The sequence below is a fragment of the Geospiza fortis genome, unplaced genomic scaffold (assembly GCF_000277835.1).
Source record: "Geospiza fortis unplaced genomic scaffold, GeoFor_1.0 scaffold112, whole genome shotgun sequence".
NCBI classification, from domain to species: Eukaryota; Metazoa; Chordata; class Aves; order Passeriformes; family Thraupidae; genus Geospiza; species Geospiza fortis.
In genome coordinates, this window is record NW_005054298.1 from 10,864,269 (window position 1) to 10,890,856 (window position 26,588).

The 26,588-nt window shown below is 46.0% G+C and overlaps 1 protein-coding gene across 4 annotated transcripts in view; it reads right to left on the bottom strand.

The window, feature by feature from the left end:
- Positions 1-862: 862 nt before the first annotated feature.
- The window catches only part of MRAS (muscle RAS oncogene homolog), a 37,794-nt gene continuing 12,068 nt past the window's right edge, over positions 863-26,588 (bottom strand). For all 4 annotated transcript variants that reach the window (XM_031056707.1, XM_031056696.1, XM_031056699.1 and 1 more), the window contains 5 exons: positions 18,112-18,322; positions 9,413-9,566; positions 6,195-6,294; positions 4,821-4,900; positions 863-1,805 (listed from right to left, as the gene is read on the bottom strand). In XM_031056707.1, coding sequence (XP_030912567.1) covers positions 1,706-1,805; positions 4,821-4,900; positions 6,195-6,294; positions 9,413-9,566; positions 18,112-18,304 — 627 coding nt within the window. In that variant the 5' untranslated portion in view covers positions 18,305-18,322 and the 3' untranslated portion in view covers positions 863-1,705. The remainder of the gene's footprint in view (positions 1,806-4,820; positions 4,901-6,194; positions 6,295-9,412; positions 9,567-18,111; positions 18,323-26,588) is intronic.

Genomic DNA, 26,588 nt, shown 5'->3' on the forward strand with positions numbered 1-26,588 from the left:
TGAAAAATAATCAGCAGCCAACTCACTTCTAAAAAGTGGCCTGGCAAAGGGTTAAGAAATGAAATCTGATGGCAAATAGACAAGTATGGTCAACTAAGTTTGTGATAATCATCATCTTGGATGGGTATCTTCAATATTCAATACCAGGATTTTCTGTGCTCAGACACATAAATCCCAGGCATTCATACTCTACCAATATTCTAAATCATGCCCACAAAGCATATTTGAATAGGATTCAAGCTGATGAAAAGCAAGTTGCTACTTTTAAACAGATTTGGTGACCACATGAATGGAGCCAATGGATTCAATCCAGCACATGACATACCATTAAAGACAAATCTGCTACTGCAGTTCTTACTGCCAGGAAAGGTGTGAAAGAACACGTGGCCCCTCCAGGATGTGCACAGCCATATTTCTGGTGCTACAGATGGCAGTTTGAATGCTTGCAGGGTTTTTGCCTTGTCTTTTCATAATGCATATTTAGTCCTTGCTGTTTTCAGGGAGACATTTTAGATACAGTCAGCTTATGAAGAGACCCATCCCACTTGAATCATTTTAAAAACACCTCTTCCTTTCAAGTCAGCGACTTGGCGAAGGAGGGAGAAGAAGAAACATTGAGCCAAACTCCATAAACAGATTTTGTTTCCTGTGTGTGTGAGATGAGCCTGGGAAAAGCAAAACAATTAATCTACCCCTGAGTGGCTTTGCAGGGAAAGGTTAAGGAATAATAGAGTGATTTAGATCACACCACTTTACATGCATTTATGAGGGAGAAATTCAACACCCAAATAACGAATTCAGTTCAGATTTTACTTCCTTTCTCCCTTCCCCTCCACCCGCCTCCCCCAAAAATGACATACCCTTCCATTTGTAAATTACTTTAATTTAAATACTTCCAGGTTAACAAAATGTCTTAAGTTTGACATGTCCGAAGTTACAAAACAGAAACAAAACCTCTTGACAAAGGGTAAGAAAAAAAATATATAATCCAAGCCCAAACCTCCTTTCCTAAACTGGAGTTTATGGTCTGTGAGCTGGCAACCCTCCAGAGTCTGACACAATGTCTGGAGCACCCAGAGCAGCTGGAATTAATTTTCTTCCTCCAAATCTATGCACTTTCATATGAAGCTGTGTTTTGGCACTGCTGCCCAAGAGAGAGTCCAGTGCAAAAAATCTAAGCCTGACCGTTGTTTCTTTGCAACCCAACACTTGCTGAGCAAACAACAAAAAGGAAGAAGAGGACAAAAAAAAATTAAGAGAAAGAAAAACCCTTTTCCCTTCCCCCACACACACAGACAACTATACCAAATAGGGGGGCTATTCAAGGCTGTTCAGAAATGGGTCACAAAGAGAAATGTTTGCAGATAAAACAAACACTTTTTTTTTTAAACTTCTGCCTCGGCTTTTTTTTTTGTTTTTATAAACATCATGGAGGCCCCTGGAAGGTGCTGGGGATGTTTGAGAGTTGAGGTCCTGCTGATCCCTTCTGCCTCCCATTGGCACAGCTCCCACGCTGGCCCTGACGCGCAGCTCCTCTCCAGGGTCCGGACCCTTTGAGCCGCCCGCTCCGTGTCTGAGCCGCCGTAGGAGCCCGGGGGCCACGGGGCCCTGTGGGCATCAGCATCGAGCTGCAGCTCCTCACCCGGGCTGCTGGGGGGTCAGGAGGGGAGGAGGGAGGCATCCAAGGCACTCCCAGGGTGTCCTGTCACAAAATCACACACTGGAGTTTGTGGGAGCCCGTGGCTCTGTCCCCTCGCCATTTGGTCTTTTTCTTCTTCTTCTGACTTTTCTCTGGGATCTGTTGCCTGTTTTGGGAGACAGAGAAGAAAGCAGGCAGGTGAGACATAAGGCTGGGCTGGATCCAGAGCCCTGGGCAGCCTGTAGAGCAGCATCTTGGTGTGCATGTGCATATTTGCATACGTATCTCCATATACCTGTCCAGCACTGCATGGCTTTTCATGCCACACAGCTGGGCCTGGCTGCATTCTTCAGGAAAGAAGCCATTAAGGATAATGGCAGGGATGTATGTCCTGCCAGGGCACTATGCCTCCAGCTGCCCATGGTGAACTGCTGCCTCCTCCCCTGCCATGGGGGCTCCTCTGGGAAACAGGGAAGCTCCAAGTGATGCATCCATTACACTGCTGACACTCCGTAGGGAAGAGGATGAGAGAGACACAGAGAGCACAGAGAAATATACTCTTCTGCCTTTCAGCTGGCATTGCCCTTAGCCAGCTGCACTGATGCAGACTTGATGATGGAGGGCAGCTAAAAAATAAACTGAGTTTGCTGCTGAAGGGGCTCTGGCTTCCTCTGATGTTGTGAAGAGCACCAGTGCACAGAGAATGAGCTGACCCCAGAAAGATGTCCCTGGCTGTCTGAAGTTGCAGCCACCAGGAGCACACAACTGAGAGCCCTCCTGCAGTGTGCCCTGGAGCTGTGAGCAGCCTCTGAAGCATTCTGTTCAGGGCTTCTCCCTGTCCAGTAGGATGAGGCACTGCCCAAATGCCTGTTTGCAGCTGCACCCGGCTGCAGCAGCTACTCTGCCAGCCCAGCAGTGCAAACCCAGTGAAGGCTCTGTAGCTCAAACACCTGACAGGCAGCCTGTAGATGCAGATTTTAGTGCAAGATAAAACATACAGACACCAGCAGCTTCTTTAGATTCAAACCTGAGAGTCTGAACAGTTCAAAAGCAGCCTCTTTGTCATGTAATATGGCAGGCATTAAACCAAGTGTTCATACTAAGTAATCCAGACCAGGATGAGACATCACTGGGGCATAAATCACTATGGCTTTAGCTGGTGTTTCTCTTACAGCCTCAGCTTCCAAATTCTTGCAACCACCTGAAAAACTCAGCTTTGACTAGTAAGACTTTTTCTTAGTGAATATGAAGGCTGGAGGTGTGAAAACCATAAAACTTTAAAGCTCAAAACGACAAACATGAAATTCAGAAAATACTTTAAATCTGGATAAACACTAAGTGACCACAAGCTGTTCATACACTTCTGGATCTGTTTTAGAGATCCAGAAACCACACCCTGGGCCTGCTCAAGGCTTCTGCTGTGACAGTTCCTGTGTGTGCACTGCTGCAGCATAAAAGGGGCATCAGGAAATTTAAAACATCCATTGAGTGGACTCAATCACCCTGCTCCTTTCTGGATTACTTCCAGACAACAGTTTCTTGCATGAAGCTAAATAAACTGGGAATCAGCCAAGTGCAAGGAGCACCAACAGTGCAACCCTGATCAAGCATCCTCACCCTGAGAGCTCACAAGGGCTCTGAGGAAGGCCTTCATTTGCAAAGCACTTTGTCAATGACGGTTACGAGGGAGCTGAAATTTTCATTTTATTTGAAAAAGCTTACTTGAAAACCAGAAAAACAATACCTGATGGGTGATGCTACCCTTGACTGTGGACAGTTTGTAATGTCGAAAAACCAAGCAAAGCTGCTTTGTGGCCAATGTCCAGCCATATCACACAGCATCTTCCTGCTCTCTGACTTAACCCAAGTTCCAGCTCTTGTGAACATTGCTGGTGCTCTTGACATCACAGGCTGGCAAAGACTTTCACAGCAGCTACTCAGGAAACTGAGGTGTACCACTTATTTTTGAGGTTATGGAGTGCATTTTCAGGGCTTGAAATTAGTAATGCCTCATTACAATACTCCTTTCAGCCTGCCTGGAGCTGTGTTACGTGGAGAAAGCAAACAAAGCCTTTCCATCTTATTTTGGCTGTTTTCCTTTCCTGCAGAGCAGAGTAGATGGTGGTAAGAGCTTGCTGCAACACAAAAGTAATATCCAGCCAGCTAATACTGAGTTAGAGAACAGTTGGGGAAGAGCTTGGGACACTTCCAACTCAGTTCTCCAAAGACTTTCTGCCCTCTGCTTTTGAGACATGTGGGAAGAGTGGGCAGTACCATCTGGTTTTGATGGAGGCTGGCTTGAGGCTCTGCTAGGATATTCACAAGTACAGATATGCTGTGAATAAATGCCTTGTGGTTTAATTGCCGGGCGAGGCACTTTGACTGCGCGGCAGGGAGGAGCATGATTTCAGCTCAGCGCCCTCCCAAAACATGAAAAATGAGGGCCCAGAAAATCTGGCAGACAACTAGTGCCAGAAAAACAAATCTTCTCAGAGAGAACTGAGGTTATCAGCAGAGATGCTGGGAGGTGTGTGCAGCTCTTTTCCTGCAGGGGAGCCGGGCTCTGGGAAGGCAGTCCCTCCCTGCTGGCAGCCTGAGCAGGGGTTCGCCCGGAGAGCGCGTTTGCCAAAACGAGCAAAGGCAGCTCATGCCAGAACTGGGAACAAACCTCTGCAGTCTGAGGAAACCTGGGGCTTAGCCATTAGGTCATGCAGTTTCTCATACAAAATGGCTTAATTTTTTCCATTTAGTGAGCAGAAAATATTAGAAGTCACCTACAACATTAGAATGTTGTAGAATCTTTTGCTGGTCCTTTTTAACTTCTAGCAAGGCAAGACCTTGAGAGGACAAAACTATGAAAATGCTAATTACTGGTCCAGAGCTTTCAGTGCCAGCCTTTTAGAGCTGATCATTATAGTAGGCTTTGCACTGTTCATTGAATAAAAAGTTTTCATTACAGCCACAGCTACATCTTACTGGGCATGGTATTGATGTCCTGCACGGGTAGCTAAGTGCTAGTAACAGACCTAAGCAGATACAGGACAAGAAAGTTAATAAACACCAGAAATATCCCACCCCCAAGAAAACCTGGTTCCCCAGAAATTGGCTCCTGACTCTCTGGGCCATGACTCCTGCATGTCCCATCCACGGGCAGTAAGGAAGGGAGGAGTTTGCAGCTTACCTTATTACCCTCACGAGATCATGGAAGGCCTTGTCCACGTTCAGAGGTGGGTCCTTGGCACTGGTTTCTATATAAGGAATCTGGAGGAGAGAAGTGTATCATGAAAGAGATCAGTGATAATACCAGCTTCAAAATGAAAAGCCTGAAGGCTGGAGAAATGGGCTGCTAATACCACGGAAATACAGGTAAACAAAACGTTGCCATGACACTGCTATCAACACCCTCACGCTTGCAGCAAGGTCAGCGACTGCTTACAAAAGGTCTGGAATAAGCACCAGGCTAAACAGCTGCTATTGAGGTCTGGGTTTGGGGGAGAATAATCCCAGACTTCATGTCATCAGATGTTCTCTCCCCCTGAGCTGTGCTCACAGACATGAAAATAGCCGAAGGTTGTTGAAAGACCAGCACTTGCCAAAAATTCTTGCTTGCCACATTTTATTGGGACTACTGCATGAATATTTCATGACTACAATTCCCCTTCAGTGTAAAATGATCTTCCCCTTCAAAGTCTGACAGCCAGATGGGGCCTCCTAGAGTGCTTGTCCAGCACACTGGCAGATTTATAAAACTGCCTCTGATAAGGTATTTTCATGCATGGCCTTTTCCAAGGCGTGTGTATACAGATGGATACAACATGCTGTGCTGCAGTTTAGGTGTCCTGGCTCTGACAGAAACCAGATTCCGTGGGGAGGGGGGGAGTGAACCTGCCCTGCCAAACTCCCATCGAGGTTTGCTTAGAAACCACCACACACTTGTCCTTTAGGCACAGCAAGCTGCCAAGAGGTCTCAGGCTTGTTTGCCTTTAACCTTTCCTTCAGTTCCACTTCCTAAGGGAGCTGTTGTCTCCCTCTGGGTATTCAGGGCTGCTGGCATTTCGAGGTGATTAGTGGAGCAGCATGTGATCTACACCCATTTAAGACCAATTTCTCAGGCTAAACTAACAGCATGAATAATGTAGAGCTGAGATGGTGGGCCAGATTTATATAGGCTTAACAACCCTGTTAACTTCATTATCTTTAACAAGCTCAGGCACCTGGATACACCTTCTAATGCCTGACTCTGCTTTTTCACTCCAGGGAGGTGCACTTTCTTCCCTCATCCTGAGCACTTCTCAGCACTTTCAGACACCTTGTACAGAAGTCTCAGTGATGGCCACAGCTCTCCTACAGCCAGGTGCACAGCAGAGGTTCTGGTTTCAGTCATGAAGTGGCCCTACTGGAAGGAACTGCAGAGCTGCTACTTTGTAGTAGTCAAAAACGTATTTACAAATGTTTCATTGTAAGCTTTAATGCAGCTCCTAATGAGCACAGCTTTCGATCCTGAATGCCTGTAATAGGACTTTCAATAAGCCATTAAATAATCCTGCAAACTTACGTTATGTTTTGTTGCCATTTCTCTCCCCTGTTCTCTTGTAATTTTCCGTAAGTGCATTAGATCAACTTTGTTTGCCACCAAAATCATTGGAAAAGACTCCCTGGAAAAAATCAAAACCAACACCCAATTATTACTACACTACAACAAAAATTATGAGCATAAATTTCACTTTTTGATGCTGACATCATCTAGCATATTCAGCTACAGACATACCACATGTGTAAAGAAATAAAAAGAAAACCCCCAGGCTGTGCTATACATATGCCCATATTGTAAAAATTTACTTGACAAGTTGCATGCATGCACACATTCCTTGTTATTTGTAGGGACTTCAGGAACTTATTGTCACAATTTCTGCAATGCCTGATGATAACTAAGCCTGAAGATCCAACTAGGTGAAGAAAGATCTAGAGAATTAGCCAGAAAATCAACTGAGACATAAAGACAGATCTTGGACAGGAGACTGGGACTCTTTCGTATTAGTTAAGGCATCTCAGTAACTGCATATCTTGGCAAGATATTGAGGGATGATGGAAGAATTGGAGTAATTTCTTTCCTGGTCATCTACTGAGAGCAACTGTGGGGGAAAGAAAGATGGGCTCTGGGAGCTGATGCTTAGAGGGGCATCAAATGGTGAAGAAAATGAGTGGGAGCAGAGATGCCTATCAGCTGTTACCCCAAGACAAACTGGGCTTGGCAATGGTAGCTGGAAGCAACCAAAGAGATTAGTTAAGCTTCCAGCGCTATTACCTACCATCACCTGTTTCTAATCCCAGATAAAAATACCAAACCCATCTCTCTCTGAATAATACTCAGTATTTCCTTAACTACCAGGCATGTAAGTGCCTGCCTTCAGCTACCACCTGAGAAGAGATGCATTTATCCACAGCATGTCCTGTGCAAGGCTCTCCCCTTCTCCCCCTGCAGAAAGCTCCACTGTTCCAGCAATAAACAGAACCTAGGTTGGGAGCCATGGGAGGTGTTGGCAGTGCCACACTCTCTCCTCTGGCCTTATGAAACAGAGCAATCAGCTGCTGCAGGGCCTCTTAGCCACTGCTGGGAGGGAGGAGGTCCCTTCTGATCACTGACACTTACTGCAGTATTGTTGTCTTATATTTAAGCCCCGCCTAAATGCTCCCAGTGTTCTCTGCTGTAACAGAGCTGATTTTACTGGGGTAAGGAGCAGCTGGCCATATTCATTTCTGTATAAAACACTTCCCTGGTAACTCTGGATTTTTGAACAGCATTTCTGGGTCATTTTTCATTGAGATGATAAGAGCTCCATCTTCCCTCTGGCATGTTGCCCCATTGCTCTGCCTGGAAAAATACTGTACTGCACTCTGCATTTTAAATGAGCCTTAGAGTTATTCATTCTGATAATGTGACTGTGATTTAATGTTAATACCTGAGCATTGATATATCTTGACTCTGATCCTTCTGGAGCAAAATATTTGCCTGTCTGGATTATTTGATTGCTTTTTGGCTTGCAGCACATTGATTAGAAAGGGATTACTTTTGGATGGTATCTCATTTTCCTTGTTTACATCAGGCATAAAACTCTACAGGGACTTTGTTCCCTATTGTAAGCTGTACAAATGCTAGTTGGACAAAGCTGCTACAGTTGGAAATTTTACTATAATGAAAGTTGTGGAAAGAAAATGGGAGGAAGGCTTTGAACAGCCCTGCTAACACAGCAGCCTGCAATTCTTTTGGATTTTAAGTTGCCAAAACTGCCTGCCAGACTGAAAACCAGGGCGATGCTCTGCTCCCAGCTCCCTGTGGGTTTAGCAGAAGGGTTTTTACTCACGTTGATCCCACTGCTGCGATTTTCTGCCCCAGCTCAGGTTTTGGTGAAGCATTGATACGCTCCTCACGCTCGGAGCGGCGCTGAGCAGGGAGCACAAACAACCTCGCCAGCCCGTTTCACTTCCTGCCTCTCACACGCTGCTGCAGCACTGCGCAGCGTGTATGGAGGGCAAAAGTTTCAGTCCAGAGCAAACAGTGAACACCATATCTTATTTTCACCAAGTTAAATTAGATAAAATCAGCATCAGATTGGGGCAGGTTACAGGAAATTCTGTCCTGTCTCCTTCAGTTTTTAGAAACAGATTTACTTTGCCCCAAGCTAAGCCAGCAGTGCTGATGCTGCTGTGATCTGAGAGGCTGACTGAGGGACTGACATTCTTCTTCATTTCAATGAAATCAAAGGGTGGTTTTTCCTTTTCTTTTCACTCTTGTGGGCTACACTTTGGACGTTTTACTGGAAGAGCTGTCAGCTGTGAACCTCACATGATAGGAGTCCACCCTTCCTGTGGGGAAGTTATTCAGAGCTGTGAAAGGAAGCCAGCAACGAGGCCCAAACCCTCTGGTGACTTTTCTTGATGACTTCCATAATTAAAAGTCATTATGAACGGAAGAACTAAGTGATTCAAAGCTGCAGACATATAAGAGCTTAATTCACACCCCACCCAGTGAGAATGGATCCATTGCCTCTTGAACCAGGATGGGAAGAGGGAGTTATCTTGTAGATAAACCAGCAGCTTCCCCTCACTGTGCCCGGACACATTTATTTACCATGATTAAATTCCCAGTGATACCTTTTCCCCTGCACATGCAAGGAGGAGAGAGGCGACCTCTCTTGCTGCATCCCCAGGCACAGACAGATGTTTTATTCTGTGTAATTGCTCACTGCAGAGCACAGTGCATTAACTACATTACATCCCTGGTAAGAAAGTTCCTTCCAGCACGAGTTTTTTCCCCTTCAAGACACTTGCTCACACCCCCAAATAATGCAGGGCCTTCGAAGGTGTGTTTGGCACAAGCCAGGCACAGGAAGATGGTACCACGACACGCAGAATAATTAGGGCTGAATGCTTGCTGACTCCCTGCTGGTGATCCTGAAGTGCCTGCACTGTGCACAGAGCATCCTTCCTCCTCTTCAGAGCTGAGCTGGTCACCTTCAAAGGTGTCTGATCTCTCTTTCTCACACTGCTCTGGCAGAAGTTTCTGCCTTCCAGACACATTTTCACTCCATTGTAACACCACTGACCCTTTCCACACTGAAAGCCCTTCATGCTTATCGGAAGTAAACCACTTATTCACCACACTGAGGTCCACAAATGCCTCATAAGGATTTGTCTCAGGACATGCAGAAGGCAGAAGCTGGGGTCAGGTGTACAGCCATGCCCCAGGATGGTGGGGAGCCCCATGGCACTCACCTGTCCTTGACTCTCAGGATCAGCTGGTGGAACCGGTCCACGTGCTCAAAGCTGGCCTTGTCTGTCACCGAGTAGACGATGAGGAAACCATCTCCAGTCCTCATGTACTGCTCCCGCATTGCACTGAACTCCTCTTGGCCTGCAGTATCCAGAACTAGGACAGAAGAGACAAAGGTTTTTAATTATTGTGAGGGACCTGTAGCTGCTGGCACCACTATCTGTCCTGTGGCCTTTCTGCCTCTGCTGGGCTTCCTCAAAGGCTGAAAGATCTGATGAAATCAAGTTGGATTGACAAGGGGGTTTCTGTCCCAGACCTCACCCATCCTTGTATGCCTAAGATGAGAGGAGGGGAAGATGACACCGTGGATTTAATTTTCCTTTTCCAGTACCAAACACAGATCACTGAATTTGGACAGTTGCTGCTCTGGCAAGATACGGCTCAAAGTATTTCACAACCCTCCCAACTTTCCCTTCTCCCAGAAGAAGAAACCCAAGACTAGAAGATTAGCTAAAAGCCAGTTTAAATGTCAGGGATAACCTACAAAATGCTTGGTGAAGCAGAGCTGGGAGACAACCCAAAGTAACAGCTACAAGCATTTTCCTTTTCTCAACACCTGAATATTGTTTCTAGACGATTTTGTCCTTTCAGAGTAAGCCTTGGGGAACTCCCCTTAAATATTTAGTCCCAAATGTGTGCTGATACTAAGAAGGTAACTAAAGGAGATGGAAAAGCTTTAAGTACCTTGCACATCCAATACAGTGATTACGTTTCAGTGAATAAATCCATGCTCAGATCCCCTAAAACACCTCAGTTGTGACAGCCACTCAGATGCTGTTCCCCACTAGATTAAACTTAATGGAATCATAACTCACTGGTTTTCCATGGATCTGTCTTGCAGGGGGTCCCATCACTTGTGGAACAAGCTACCCCAGCCTTCTGGGTAAGCACCACATACACACATCAGTGCTACCTCCTGAGCCCCAGCTTTGTGCACAGCCAGGATTCTGTCTGGCAGGAGGAGGGTACCAGACGAGTTCATCAGTTTAGGCTGTGCCAGTACCAACATGGGCTGCACTCAGAGTGCACCAGCTGCTCAGAAGTGCTAGTCCTAATGCATCCTTGCACCCCAGAGGCAAACGTGGGACCTTCATGATGACTGGGAGCATTTTCACATCCCAGTCAACTGGGCTGGGTGGGAAAACTGTTTTGCCTCTGCTGTACAGCCGTGGTGTAAACACCTGCTGCCCACAAGTGATGGGGAAAGCCCAGGGTAGCTGTGGATGGAGACAGTGGCAGGAGCATACTGCTGACAGAGCAGCAGGGCTTGATACAGGTTTGTCTGGTCTGAACCATTCCACAGACCCAGCAAGGTGTTCCCTGTAGGGGAAGTGCTCAGGCTGCCCCAGTTTCCAGATGGGACCATGATAAAGACCGTTTTGCAGCATCAGCACAGGTGGACACGCTGCATGTCACAGCGCAGCACACGAGCCAGCCACACACCTCCACTGCATGTCTGGAGGAGAGACAGCTACACTGGAAGACCTGGAGACCCTCCTTTGTGCTGGCAGGCCCTTTACAGCCTTCAGCCTCATTTGTTCTCCTGCCTTAACTGGTGTTAAATGTCTGCTTTCATGAGCTCTTAAAGTAAAAAGAGCTTCCAGGCTCTTGCAAAGACCCTCAGATTTAGGCTTATTTGCCAAGATTGTTGGAAAGTCACCCGAGTCTCTTCATAGCCTTTTATCCTGCTCCTCCCCTCTAAATCTAGGAAACAAGGGTCTCAGCTCAAAGGCATTTTAGCTATTCTTAAGGACTGTACAAAAAAAAAAAAAAAAAAAAGAGAAAAAAAAAGGAAATAGAAAACCCAAAGAGACTGCATGTGCTGGTAAATTTCTATGCCCTGGGCAGAATTGCTACCATTGAATAAGGCCAGGGCTCTGGAGCTGGGACAGAAGAGGAAATTAATCTCTCCTACCTGCCCAACCTGTACAGAGAGGCTGGGCTGCCCTCATCTGACTCCTGCAGCAGCTAGACACGGTGTCAGAGCAGGGCTGAGAGCTGACAGCCAGCACACAAACCCAACCTGTGGGGGAGTGGGAGAGCTCCCTGCTGAGAGCTGGGCCCTCCTGCCCTCCCTCCCCCTGAGACAGGGCAGGTGCCCCAGCACAAGCTGTGGGCAGGAAGGTGGAGATGGATGTGCTGTATCCTGCATGGTAATTTACTTAGGGACTTCCCCTTGCTATGGCACATTTGCAAACTTCTCATGAAACACATAAGAAGCATCCAGCTGTGCCTTTGCACCCATCAACCCATCTCCAGCTGCTGCCCCTCCAAAGCTCTGCATCCCCTGGGAGAGGGGGCAAGCCCTGGCGGGGGCTGTGGGGATACCCCAGTGCACAGGGCTCTCCTACCTTGCCTGGATCTTGGCCATCACCCTAAACACAGACAGAGCTGCTGTGTCAGCAGCTGCTGTTTAAAGGGAATTCACTTGCAGCATTGATAAAAAGGTGAGCAAGTCCAGGCAGCATTTAAAATGGCAATCTGAAAGTGTAAGTAAAAGACACATAGCAGTGAAGGTTAAGGTTATTAATACAAAGTTAAGCATTGTGTAGATGGCCAGAGAAAGTCCTTGTCTTAACATTAAACGTGCTCTTCATCAAGGCAAATCCCCAGCCTAACGCTTCTGTGCTTTGTGAATTGTAAACAACAGCAAGGAGAGGGATCTGAATCCTTTGTAGGCAGGGAAGGACCCCATCCTGAAAAGCATCAGCACCAAAAAAGGGACAGATGGAAGTGGCTTTGCTTGTGGTATCTTGTGACATAAGCGCTTCAAGATAACTCCTACCTACAGAAATGGGAAAGAGCAAGGAGAAGCTTGGGAAGGGGGAGCTCAGAAGGTGATTGTCTTCCCAAAGGGATGAGAAGATTTAGCATGTTAGCCAGCATTCACCTTCTTTTAAAATTCCTGTTTCTCCAGACAGGATGCCAGAAGACAGAAAGAACCATGAGCAGAGAACTGTGAACTGGCACACTTGAAACCACCAGTTGCCCCACTGGCAGCACATAAATGCCAGCATGGAAACAAGGACCAAAGCACAGTGGGTTTCTCCTACCTCATTCTTCCAAGAACTGAAATCAGACTCATAGGCTGCACATAGTCAGGGACTCCCAAAAGAAAACGTCGTAAATTTCTCACAGATTTGACCAAAGAAGCAAGGAGGAGTAATTATGAAAGCATTTGGGTAAGCTGAAGGAGAGAGAAGCCAAGGATGATGTATGATGTAGGAACAGACATCCAAAGAGGGCAAAGCCATTTAGAGCTATCATGAGACCAGCTGGAGACTAAACTAAGAGCAATTAGGCTGTGAGAGCCCAGCAGGGAGGTCTCCTGCTCTGCAGGTAAGAGGTTGCTGAGTGAAGAGATGGCCTTTTCGAGTTTCCAGTAGATGTGACCTCCAGCTGCTGTGATGAACTCCTTGCTAATTGAATCCTGCCCCTTTAGAGCTCTCCATACCATTTTTCTGTGAATCCTGATGGGTTATGCAAGAGTGCAGCTGCCTAGAAAGCACTTCTGAGCAGGCACAGGAGCCCAGGAATACACAGGAATCTGTGGTCCAAAATAGAAGCCCTTGGTGCTTCAAGGTGTACCATGTGGCAATGCCTCTGCAACTGACAGTGCTCCAAGTGCCCATCCAGAGACAAAGGCACTTGGTGAACCTAAACCAAGGGCAGAGACACACTGTGAACTCTAAGCCAGCAATAGCATTGCTTTTTCTGGAGCCTAGGCTGGATTCAGTTCAAACACAGCATTCCCAGCCTTCGAGGAGCTCAGATCTCATTGTGCAGGTGAGCTCTTCTCTTTTCATATTTAGGCAAAATGTCCTGCTACATCTTTACCTTGCCAGGCAGCACGGTGTATAGGTCACCTCAAGAGAGTTTCTCCACTGTCCATGGCATCCAGAGGGGATAAAGATGAACTGACAGGCACGTCAACCCATTTTCTGTCCTTAAGCCTTTGGGTTTCACTGCCCTGCAGCTTGGTACCTAAGCTCATGGGAAAATTTAGTTTGAATTGCCAAGTCAAACTAACGAGCCTCAGGCTGAGCAAAGCCACCTCCACAGTCTCTGTCTTCCATCAGCAGCACCGTGGGAGAGGGCACTGCCTTCAGCTGAGGAATTGGTATTCTGGGCACTGCACAGATGGGGTACTGGGGTCACAGCTCCCATTCTGTGTCCCCACACCCCAAGTCACCTTGAAGAGGTATGAGGTGCCCTTGCCATGTGCAAAGCAAGGCAGATGCTTCACTCTGTCACTGATGCTTCTGCTCCTTCTCAGACACAGCCACGCTGCTCCTGGCATGACAGCTTTCCTCAGCAAAAAACACATGATAGGAAAACACTGGGGGCTTTTATGAGCCCTTCTTCTGTGCCCTAGCTAAATACACAGATGTTATAACATAGAAAACCCAAGTACTTGAATTCTTGCCCTTTCTTTGAGCAAAAAGAAGACAGGCTTCCACATCAATAAACAGAAAAAAAGATGCAAGCCCTTAAAGGAGCCCTTTCTCTAACAAAGGGCAAGTATTCAAAGCCTTGTGTTTTCCATGTTGCAACATCAAAATTTTCCTGGCAGGAAAAAAATCCGACCCAAGACAAAACCCCCTCTTTCATTGTTGCAAAATCCCAGCAATTAAGGGAGGGGAAATACTGTATACACAAATAAAATAATGAAAGTACAAATTTAACTTGAATTTTAATGCTCTCAGTGATGCTACTCTAAATTAACAAAAACAAGAAGAAAGCGAGCCACAAACCAACTCTTCTGCCTGCAAATCTGAAGTGACCTTTGATCTCCCTCTGGCCTCGTGGCTGAGTTGATCTCAAGTTTCCCCAGAAGAAAAGCAGACTGTGTGCCCAGAAATGACTAGCAGCAAAATTTCTGTGTGCCCAGAAATGACTAGCATCCCTCCACAAAAAGGCATGCAAGGGGTAGACAGGTGGGAAGGGTAGACAGAGTGTGGGGGAAGGAATGGAGCCTGGTGTGAGTGCACAGGGGTGCACATCAGGCTGTGCAGGTCCAGCCCAGCACAAGGGCACCCCAGGACTGGGATGGAGGTCTTGGGAAGAGAACTAGAAGGAAAACTGAACCTCAGGAGCAGAGAGACAACTTCTAGGCTGTGAGAGTTTCATCAAAATCATACCAGGGAAAGGAAAGGGAAGAGGAAGGAGACCTCAGCTTCCTTTCAGCCAACACAATTCCTTGTTTGGCTCATACCAATTGGCACAGCTCTACTGACAGCTAAGAGTTCAGCCCAATTCCCCAACAAGACCAAGCTTGTGGTCATCTCTTCATCTCCCTTTGCTTGCCACCTTTTCATCTCTGTGTGATGTATGAACCATAAGGAATTCTGAACCATAGGGAACTTTTTTGCCATATTAAGGTATTCCACTTCTGGCTTCATGCCCAGATTAATAATTTCAGACTGGCATTTGGCAGCCACACCAAAAGAAATTCTCTGCTACTTGCTGTTAGCCTGCACACAGAAAGGAGTGTGCAAAATTAATCACAGCAATGCAACTGCAGCAAGAGCTAATCAAAGCAGATTAACCCTGGCCCCCACTTAATTCTGCCCTCATATCTGTAGGGCACCTATGTGCATTTCACCGAGCACAGCACTGTGCTGATTTCAGCACTACCAGCAAGGAATAAACCAAGATAACATATGCGGAGAAAAATGAAGGCTGGTCCTAAAGCCTCATTAGAGTGGCAGCTACGAAAAAATGGGCTAGCCACAAATTGCCTGTGCATCTTTGATTCAGGTTAAGTGCCCTCTTCCACTCTACAACGCTTGTCTTCCAAACACTGTGTTGATGGTCTTCTAAAGCTGGCACAAGGTCAACAACAAAGAGGGTTTGTGTAGTGTGGAACATGAACACAACAAGCACAGGTCCCACAATCTTCTGGGAGGCAGGGAACTATCACAGACAACTCCTGGTAAGAAAAATAGAGACATGCCCAAGCTGAAGAACAAACAGGTAAAGGAAGATTTTGAGATCTAAAATAGAACCCTATTCCATCCCAGTCTACTTTCACTGAGATTTGAGCTAAAGAAAAAAATGCAAGTCAAACATTTCATCATGCAGGCAGTTAGTGCTCTTGAATAAATGTGGGTGAAGGTCTCCATGGAGGGAAGCCAAATGCTTTATGCAAGCTGGCTAGCAGAAGGGTTTTTTTACAACATAATGCTGGTGCAGCTACAAAATGCTTGAGATGCTTTGTACAGAACTGCTCAGGCAACAGCCTGGAAAAGGGTGGGCTGTTTCCCTTTTTTAAAAAGTTGTTGGATGTCTATGTATGTTTTTTTTTTTTAATAATAACTCTTTCTGAAAATTTCAAAATTTATAGAGCCCCTCATGCTATATCCTTACTTGGTTGTTCATGTTCCAAAACTAGTTCCGATTTTGGGGGTGGGCAGCTGCTTCTGCCCACCAAGCACTGCATGAAACCTCAGCTTGTAAAAGCTTTGGTCATAAAGAACAACTGGAAAGTCTAGGATTTATCATGATGCATCTTGACCCTACCTATCATGTCTGTCCCTAATTTTATCCCATAAGTGATTCATGTAGCCACAGAGCAGCTGTCCCAGAATATGGTGACCTCTGAGAATGGCCTAGATCCAAAGCCTGTGACAGAGAGCTGAGGCAAATGACACAAGTGTTAGTCAGTCCTGGTGCCCTGTTTCTTCTGGGCAGATGGAGAAGGGTCACATCCCTTTTCAGGCAAGACTATTGCCTTTCTTCCAAAATTGTGATTTTTCAAAATCTCAAGTGGTAGGAAAGAGAAGCAGCTGCAGTTTCACTTCTCTGGCTGGGAAGCATCTGTGGGCACACAAGCCCTGGAAGTCAGGGATTCCCAAAATGCCATTCAAGGTCACAGCTGAATTCTGTTCAGCCCAAGTACAGCCATTAAGCCCATCTGAGCAAAAGAAATGCTTTTTCATTAAAACAAAGGGTTACGTTTCTGCTCCTTGGAAAACAGTTTCTTTCATCACTCCTACTCAGATCAGGTTGGGTTGGGTTTTTTGTTGAAGTCTTGTTTGTTTGTTTTGTATAAACAAAAATTCCAAATATTCAGTAAAAGACGCCTTTTCTACTTTCAAGTAATTTGCAAAGCCAAGGCTGTTTCAGCCAATATCAACAGGTACAGCAGCTGGTGTATATATATATATATATATATCACGACATGGGGCATACCAGTGAAGACAAAGGTCACACATTTTAGAGGGCTGGATTCTGGAGTCAAAATAATGAATTTAATTTACAGCAGGACTGGAGTTCTCTTTTACACAGGACTGGCATTTTAAAAATAAAGGTGCATGTATACATTATGAGATGATTAATTGGGAGCAGATATCTCTAACGCAGATGACAAGAAGAGACATTCCAGCACTGATTTCACAAATACTGCCTCATATCAACTGTTAACATATTCAAATGAACAAATGTTGGCAAGATTAACTTGTTTTGTTGTTTGCTGGTTTTGTTTTTTTTAACACTGAATAAAATCTGTTCTTTTAAGGACTTTGTGGCCATTTGTACCGACTAAATTATATCTGATTATATCTCTTAATCCTTAAGAGTGCAACTAAGATCTCAGGTTTCCAGACCAAGCTAACAGTCTTCACAGCAAACCCCACCAGCACCATATTCCACCACTTATGACAATCCCCCAGCTTTCTGTCCCCACACACCAGTGACACTTATGCAGAGACACCAAAGATCTTGAGCACCTTCGTGACTAGAGGGCGGAGGTAGAACTTGGCACAAGTGAGGCTAAATTTAGTTCAGTTATGTTAGTGGCCACTTGCTTGATTTTATGTACTACTTAATTATTCTATAAAGGAAAACAAAACTTACAACATTTAAGAGCAAGACTCCCTTTGTAGCTGTAGTTAGTCTGCTTCATGAAGCATAAATGAAAAAGCTGCAGTTTCAGGTAATACAGGGCTTTCTTCTCACCTGCTAATCAAGGTGGTTGGTTTGGGGATTTTTTTGGGGCTTTTTTTTGTTTTGTTTTGGTTTTTTGCGGGTTTTTTTCCCTTGTGTGTTTCACTGATGTTGTTTTGTTTAAAAAAAAAAAGAGGCAGTTTTCTTCAAAGAACTGAAAACTTGGTTACAACAGATCTCCGGGCTGCTACCCGACCCATATTGAAATGAGAGAGGTAATTACACAAGAAAACATCATCCTGAATGACTGAGTTTAAGAGCTGTAACAATTCTTCACTGTCAGTGGACAACAGTTTTGATTAAATATTCTTTCTGGTTATAACCACTCACTCAGTTACCCACTCACAGTTATTTCCCAGGGGATAAGTTCAGCCTCAATGAAGTATCATTAGCAATAGCCACCTGGCAGGGCTGTAATTCACTGGCTGCAGAAGCCTACACCAAATGTCAATGAGGATCTGCAGCTTTTCACAGGCCTGCAAGAAACATTTCTGTGCAGAACTGGAACCAATGCAACTGGAAGCAGAAGCTTTGCTGGAGACCAGCTGCAGACCATGCACTGCAGCTCCAGATCCTGCCAGCCCACAGCAGAGCAGGAGGGACAGAGACACAACATGCTATGGGAGACACTGAGATCTATTTGCAATTGTGCTCAGCTAGAAGGGAAAAGGGATCATGACAGTAGCTTGCTTACCATCAAGAATTGCCCACTGCCCATCTATTTCCGTGTGCTTCAGGTAGGAGTCTTCAATAGTTGGGTCGTAGTCTGGCACAAAAATCTTCTGGAAAAACTGAATAGTGAGAGCACTCTTGCCCACACCACCATCTCCAACAACGACCAGCTTGTACGTGGGCAGGTTTTCGCTGGGAACGGCACTTGTAGCCATGTTGCCAGTGCGCTGCACCTGCAGGAGAGAGAGAGATCATCTCCAATCACTCAGCAGCAAAGACAACAGGGCAATATGCACTAGGCAGCTTTTACCCACTGCCTAAGAAGTGAGAATGAAGGCAGCTCTGACATCCAGAATCCTTTTGGAAATCCTTTTGGAAAGCAGCAGCAGCAACCCTTCCCAACAGCTCTACTGCAACTCACGCTCAGTGCTTACAAGTGCAGACATCTCCACCACTGTGCCTTGTTTGTCTGCAAGCATTGCTAATTGTCACCAAATGCACATGCAACACCTATGCCATTGAATACCTTTCCTACAAGGGCTGGGTCCACAGAGCCATGACAAAAATCACCCTGGCTCAGTGCACCTATCAAGCTCCCAACAGTTTCCTGTTGCCAGTGACCAAATCCCATTAATAAGTCAGAGTTGTGCTATTCCTCACTGCTTAACCCAAGGTATAGCAAATGTTAAATGGTATGTTACACCCTAGGGCCAGATCTGCAGGCAGAGCTGCTGGTGATGGATGAAACTGGAGGTAAAGGCCCAATCCTGGCTCTGCCAGCAGACAAAAATGCACTTAGCTGCTTTCTTCTCTCTCACTTTCAATTTTGAGAAATAAAACCAAGAAGGCAGCAGGCCAGGAATAACAGGTGGTTTTTGTTTTGCCTTTTTTTTTTAAAAACCCTCAACCCTGCTGTGGCAGGAAGGCTGGTGCCTGTGGCTGTGACACAGCCTAGAGAGCAGCTTCCCAGCAGCATGGTCACACTGCTCCCCTCACCTCAGAGCTAGCTCTTAAAAGAAAAGTGAAAAAAATTCCCTGGCTGACACTGGACAACGGCACAAGTTTGTGGAGAAGGGAGAAGAGGCAGCCGTTGCTGACTGGCCCATTTCAACACTCAGCAGCAGAAACTGCTCATTTATCATTTTATCACTGCTGCTTGGGCAGCAGTGATACTGACTCAGATCTCAGAGGAAACAGGTGGCCATCTCCCACATCTGAATGACCATTCCATTTTCTGGGAGGTCTTTCACACACTTAAAGACAAAATAAAAAAAATTCATCATAATGATAAGGCTGAAGACAAGGCAGTTGATTTTCCTGGTATTGGTTTTCTTGACAATACTGCTCAATGCAGCAGCAGCTGTGGTGACACCTTCTGCAGGCACCTGCTCCCAGACATTCTGGTTTTGCTGCTGCCCTTTGGGCTGCAGGCATTGGCTGGGGTCAGCACAGAGGTGGGACCAAGACTGCTCTGAGGGGACCTCCATAAACTGTTGGTTCCCAACCTGTATCCCCACCAACCAACACAAGCTTTTGGAGGCTTTCCCAATAAACCCTAGGGATTTCTTTTTCATTAAAAAGACAACTTCAACTTCTTCATCCTCAGAAAGCACAAAGCAAGTCTGATGTGCTCTGTGCCACAGAAGCTGACTGTGTTCTTGTGAAAACACAAAAACATAAACCCCTAATCCAGTTTCTGATTTCTCTTGTCCCTTTCTCCATAATCATTACTTCAGTTTAATCCAAAATATTGAATCATAAAAACACTTTTTACCTGGAAAATTTGGGGGTTTCATGTTCTTTCAGTACACTGGAGACCCCATACCACCTCTAAAAAGAAAAGCCCATAAGGAGACCGAGGACGAGATTTCTGAGTCTAAGAACAGCAAAGGCCTCTTGTCCAAATTGAGACCAGCCAACATTTTCAGAGCAAGAATCATGATCAAATCTGCTTGTTTCTAAACCACCTTTAAAGGAAATTCTTGAGAATAGCAAGAATTTCCACTGCAAGCAACATCTGCTAGATGGGGAGAAGACCAAACCAGCTGAGGTTTCAAACAGTCTCACTGCATTTCCTCACGACAACCCCAAGGAAAAGTTTCTTAGCCCTGTTTTTGAGTAAGCCACTTTCTCATATTTATGAGACCACACATCAATACACAGCAGGCTGGGCTACTGAAAAACCAATGAATTTCAACTAAATGTCTTATTTTGGCTTGAAATACTAAGTTTTATTTTTGTGTAATCCTTCTGGGGTCAGATGATCCTCACAGGCTTTTTGAGACACAGACCCTGGCTAAAGCTCTGCCTCTCCTTCCAACACATTTAACGACAATTTTTTGCTTTGTCCATGGCCAAGATTTCACCCCATCCTTTACACAGCAGAGCAGCTCCAGCCGGCGGAATGAAAGACTGATTGTTACTGACATGGCAGGGGACAGTCTGTGGATGTGAAAAACATACTCCGTTTGTGCACGATTTTTGACCTCCTCACAAAACCACAAGCTGCTGCTTGGCAACAAGCATTACATTTTTACTGACATTTTGTGCCAGCCCTTTAACCCACTCCTAAGAAGCCTCAAGCTTATCTTGCATGAAATGCTCCCCAAAGTGCTAGGATAATGTTTAGCCCATTGTACAAACTGTGTGTCTCTGCCCAGCATGCTTATCGGCTGAATCGGGGCATTTGCTTCCCGTTGTTTCCAGAAGTTTGGTCATGCTGTGTGTCTGAACCACCAGACTGACTCTTACATAGCCTGGGGAAAACAGCAACAACTGAACTGAAAAAAACAAAAATTGAAAAAAAAAAGTCAAGAACTGTAGGCTGGCCTGTTGAGCACAATTCCCTGTATTTTAGGTGATGCTAGCACAACCGATGAAAACTTCAGTGTCAAAAGGCAGCAAGTCTAGATGTTTCTGCAGGGTTGTTTTCTCTGCTCATGGAAACACTCCTCTTTTCATTGAGATGGCAGGTCCCATGCTCCAGCCATGCATGCACATAAAGAAAACCTTCAGAAAGTCGAGCACTTCCATCCCTCTGCCCCTCCATCTGCCCTGATAACCAAAGCACGAAGACAACTCATGCCTTGACAAGATTATGAACTTAACCAGCTCATGATTCAAACCTTTAAAACAACATATATCATTTCCTGGAAAAGACTAAACACTCCCAAAGGTGCACAGAGCTACAGGCAAGTGCAAAAGACTTGGGCTAATTTTCATGTGTTTTTGGCAAGAGTACTGACACAGTCCTCCTCAGATGGGAGCAAGAATAAGCGTGTTTGCTGTAGATCTGACTGAGAAAAGTGAAGCACAAATGTTTTTATCTATTGTCTGAATACAAAGCAGCATGTGGTAATACACTAATAAGGTCTGATGATAATCATCTTACAATTTATATAGTTGTTTATTTTGAGGCAGCCAAGAGAGGGATCCATACCCTACGCTGGCAAATGCCGTCAGGGCTCTGGTTTAGTCACTGGAAGGAGGCTGATTTATACAGCCATTTATACAACCATCTTCATACACACTGGCAAGACTGGTGGCCTGAGAGCACAAGCCACTATTGCTGAGACAGTCAGAAGTGTGGCTACTTCTGGGGTAGGTGGATGGGAAGAAAAAAGAAACATTGGTTCAAGGGTGTCACTGAAACTGAGCCTCCTCAGCAAAAAGTATTTTCTTTTAGGAGGCAGAAAAAACTCTATAAAACCCCATTTACCTGTCTGGACATGGAGGTAGAGTGGAAGGGCTGAGCACTTGGAGCAGCCAAGTAACATAAAAACACCAAATTCATCTTAGTTTGTATGACTGGCCCACAAACTGTAGGTAGGGTATCTAATCCCCACCCTGATTACAAAACTTGCCCTGAATGCAAGTGGGTCTGAGCACAGCCTCTCAGCAGAATTGTGGCCCCATAAGACAATAATAAAAAATAAAATGGACCCCAGATAGTTGATATTCAATGTGCTGGCACCCCTTTCCCTGGTTTCTGCTCTGCTGTCCTGGAGGCTGAGCTCCCAGGGTGAGGCCTTTACAGAAGGTCAGCAAGCTCAGAACCAAGCCCTGGATTTGTAGGAGAGGGTAGTGCAATTAAAGACACCAGCTCCCTGACTGAGAAGACCAGCATGACAGTGATTTACAGTCTCCATGGCAACATGCAACACAAATTGCTTAATTCTGTTATGAAAGCTCCAAGAAAAGCTACAGCAGGGCCTGTGTGGGAACTACCAAACTCCCTCCTCCTCTGCTGCAGCTCTCCAAAGCAGACAACTTCAGGGAGCCGATGTCCACTTCAGCAACAGGCCATGATTTAGTACACACTAACGTATAGGCATGGATGCTGATGATTCCATCAACCCATGGCCAAGGCAATTTTCCTATCATCAGCTTGTTTTGGTCCATGGCTCCTCACCCATGGCCTTACAGAGCTCTGCATACCTGAGGAGGCCAATCTCACCTGAGGAAGACTATCAGCCACCGAGGCTGCCAACTCCTCCTACGGTTGCAATTAAGAACTCTTCCTCTGCCCACAGCTCACTCGATTACACCCTTTTACCCAGCCACTTTGTAAGCATTAACAGCTCCACGCAGTGCCTGCAGGGCTGAAACTCTGCAAAATCTGAACACTTCCCTCTCTGTTCCTCTTGCAGACTGCTGGCTGCAGCCACACAACCACCACGACACACCCAGAGACGCTAGCCAGGTACCAAAATAGTTCAGCCTGATGTGTTGTAGGCAATCCCTTGGGCTGGGAACTACTAAGAATCCTTGAAAGACAGGACATGCCCTTTTAGGAGGCTGCTACTTCCCTTGAGTCATGCTGATCAGGACTGAATGAACTTCAGGAATTTCTCCCTCAAGTAGGCATGACCATGTCCTAAACTATCAAGAGCCAAAGGACTCATAGGTGTATGAAAAAAACCTGCCAATTATTATTAAATAAAGATGAGTAACTCCTAGCCAGGTTTTCTCCAGTCTGTCAGATTTCCTTCCCAGTCAATGCCTCTGAAAGGACACACTGAACAAAAGCTGGACTGTGTTCCAGTCTTCAGTGGGAAGTCAGCATGGAACAGACCTGTCATGTGGGAAGCCAGAGTCTGATGCCCTTTGTAGCTCTGGCATTAGGTTTTTCAAAACACAAATGAAATTTCAAGTCTCTGAGGTTTTCTAAGAAGGCAGATTCTAACAGGTGCTCCCAACTCCCACCAGCCTCCGGATCTGATGGAGCCCAGCACCTGGTAAGACCTGGACAGGAAATTACAGGCATTTCCTTTTGGAGTAGTGATCAAAGCAATATCAGATTGCTACTAAAAGGGAGAGAAAAAAAAAAAAAGAAAGCCTTGAACCAACTGTTGTTTAAAAATAAAATCCTCTACCAAGCAATGAAGACCTGCAATTGGCTGGGCTTTGAATGTGGGGGGAGGTAACTGTGGGTCCTGGAAGTGGCCTCATCAATTCTCCTCCTGTGCAAAAAGATGCTGTACCCCAAGTGTTATGTTCCCTGAACTGCTCACTGGCTTCCTGTGCCAGCCAGACCTTTTTTCCCTTTCAACCCAAAATTGCATCACCTCCCCCACCACACAGATGCTGCTCAGATTTACTGTAAGAGAAAGAAAAGGCACCGGGGGAGTAATGAAGCACTTGAGATTCACACAAAAGGCAGCTAAAGGCAGGAGCTGCCTGATGAATACTTGGTAGTTATTTCAGGAAACACAGAATTATAGCCTGAACAAATAATAATAATAAAAAGCCACGTCACTGGAAGTGGCTTAGGTAGTAGGCAGCCCCCCACCTTCCCCCTCTGTGAATCCCTACGTGATGTCAGGAGGAGTCCTTGCTGTAGAACTGAGCAGCTTTCCCTGGCCACCCTGGGTTCAGGGACTCACTTGCTTTTACTGGGAAGCACGTGCTTGTCGTGCTTGTCGGTGTCCCAATCTGTATGGAAAGTGCAGCACAGCATGAGTCAATCACACTGACAAATGTCATCCAAAACCAACTCTGCTTCCCTCTCCCAACTCCTCCTCCACCTCCCACAACAACTCCATTAATCTTCAGCCTGTTTCCCTTGGTGACGTAGTGCCCTTTTCAAAATATGTAAGAAGAGTTCTGTCACTGACAAACCAACAGGCAGGTGCAGATGCCAGATTTCTTTTTCTTTTTTTTCATTATTATTAAAAGCAATACTTCAGTCAGATTTGGGTCATTTGTAGTTACAGCTCTGCCAGTATCAGTTCTGTAGAAGAATCCAGTTATGTGACCAGAAAGCAGCTACACAAGATCCATTCCTTTATCTCTAAGACCTCAAATAAAACTCTATTGTTGCCAGTTTAGGGGTGTCCACTGGAGGCTGACCCAAGCCTTTTGCCAAGGTATGAAATGAGAGCATCCTACTCAGTAATTGGGGCCTGGCTCAGCTACTCTTACCTCCATTACTTCTTGTGTGCTTAAATCCACCATCCCTTTCCTTACTCAATTATTTCCAAAACTCTCAGGAGACATCAGGGGATGACAGATTCCTGTATTACTATTGCAAATTCTTTGCTAGTGAGGCCAGGAAGGCCTCTCCTATGTTATCATGGAACCAATGAAGCTGACCTAAACATACTGTAGCAAAAAAGCAGATTGCCAAGATGTTCCCCTGCCCTGCCCAGGCAGAGATAACACAGCAAGAACAAATTTAGTGGAGGAAGCGGCTTCGAATTCCAATAGCTGCCCTTCCTGCTCGCACAATCCCTGGAAATGGGCAGCTTCCCTCCTAAACATCCCAGCCTGCTGACACACCAATAGAAAAGACCCCAAATTCACTGCCCTGGGTGGTTTTGCTGCTCTTAATACTGCCCAGTGAGGTTTCTGAAGCAATAGCCCAGTGCTTTAGCAATGTCCTATTTCCAGCCCAGATGTTCTGCTGCCTGCACGTGGCCCTCACACTGGCAATGCAACCAGATGTGCATGGCACAGCCCTCCTGGCCTCAACCAGCATCACCTTGGGCAGGTGGAAGTGGTCCAGGCAACAAATTCCTGTGCTGCATCATGGAGCTGTGAGGGGATCCTAAGCAGCACCAAGGACTGCCCAGCATGGACCTCCTCACTGCTCTACTCTGCCTTCCCCACATCAGTCCCAAAGCCCCTGCCAAAACAAGGGGTGCATCTGCCTCTCTGCCCAGCTGCTTGAAGGGCCACTGCCCTGCAGCCTCACGGGCACCATGCTGTCCACACATGGCTGCTCCAAGGCACAGACTTCATGGCACCTATGGATGCTTTGGAGATGATTAATGGATGGAAAGGCTACAGGGCCACCTCATTCCAGTCACCCTTCTGCAAATCAATCAATGCATTTGGCTCCACATTTGTCTTCCAGTCAGGCTCAATTCAGTATTTAATGCTTTTACATCTCCGGTGTTGCTACCGGATGTCTTTCAGGATGTAAATGGCTTTTTAAAGACTCCCTTCCCTCCTGGCAAACACACTTTGCATCTCTTAGACAGCTGCAGAGATGAAGGCTGTGAAGTTCCCTGGTAATAGCATTTCCACTAGGGGATGGGTGAATCCTACCAAGTCCAAGGGACAGATGAAGAAAGGTGAGGAGAGTAGGGATCTTCAGGCTATTTACAAAATCTGTCCTCTGCCTACAAGTCTGTTCCAAAACTTGACTCATGTCTATGTCCTTCCTAGGCAAAAAGACTATTGTACATAACATATGGAAAAAAGACACATTGCCTGTTCACTTTGCATCACAAGGTTCCCAGAAATTATCTGTGAGCTGTGGGGCAGCACTGATATTTCTTCAATAGTTCTACACCCCAAGGCACAGGGCAGGCTTGAAAGGCTCTCTATAAATTTTCCTTGGATCAAGGACAGTCCCCCTGGTTCCCCACAACACATCTAATACTCACAAGCACAGAATAACAGAGAGTATGCTGGTCTGTAGTGCTGGAGATTTAGTAGAGCTTCACCAGCATGGACTTCAGAAGAGGAAGGAACAGCTGCCTCCCAAATTTACCCAAATAGGCACATGGCCTATTTTACTTAGAATCTAATGACGCTAAATCCCAGAACTGTGTGGAAGGCTATTCCAGGCATTTCCCAGGTCCATGTCATTACTCTGTCACTTGGAAGACTCCAAGATCTCATCACTGGCCAGGACCCATAACAGTAATTTTTTCCAGGCTTGTTACAGTGTCTGCCAAGAGCATAAGCCTCTTATTTACGAACAGCCTGCTGGGGAGGTGACTCCATACTTGGCAAATCCAACTGCTTGTCTCAAGAGGAGGGTGGGCAGAACTCAGGGCTGGGTACAGGGATGATGAGTGGATGCATGGGCCCCTCCTCTGCCTCTGCCTCACACATAGTGATGCAGGGTTTTGCAAAGCCACAGCATATTCCAGTGAACCTGCCTGAGGACAGGGTGCATGTACACTGCCAGCACCCCAGCCACATGCTAGCCTTGCTGCCTCTTCCTTTGGCAAACCCCTTGGCTGTCCCCGTTCAGCTCTTTGCCTG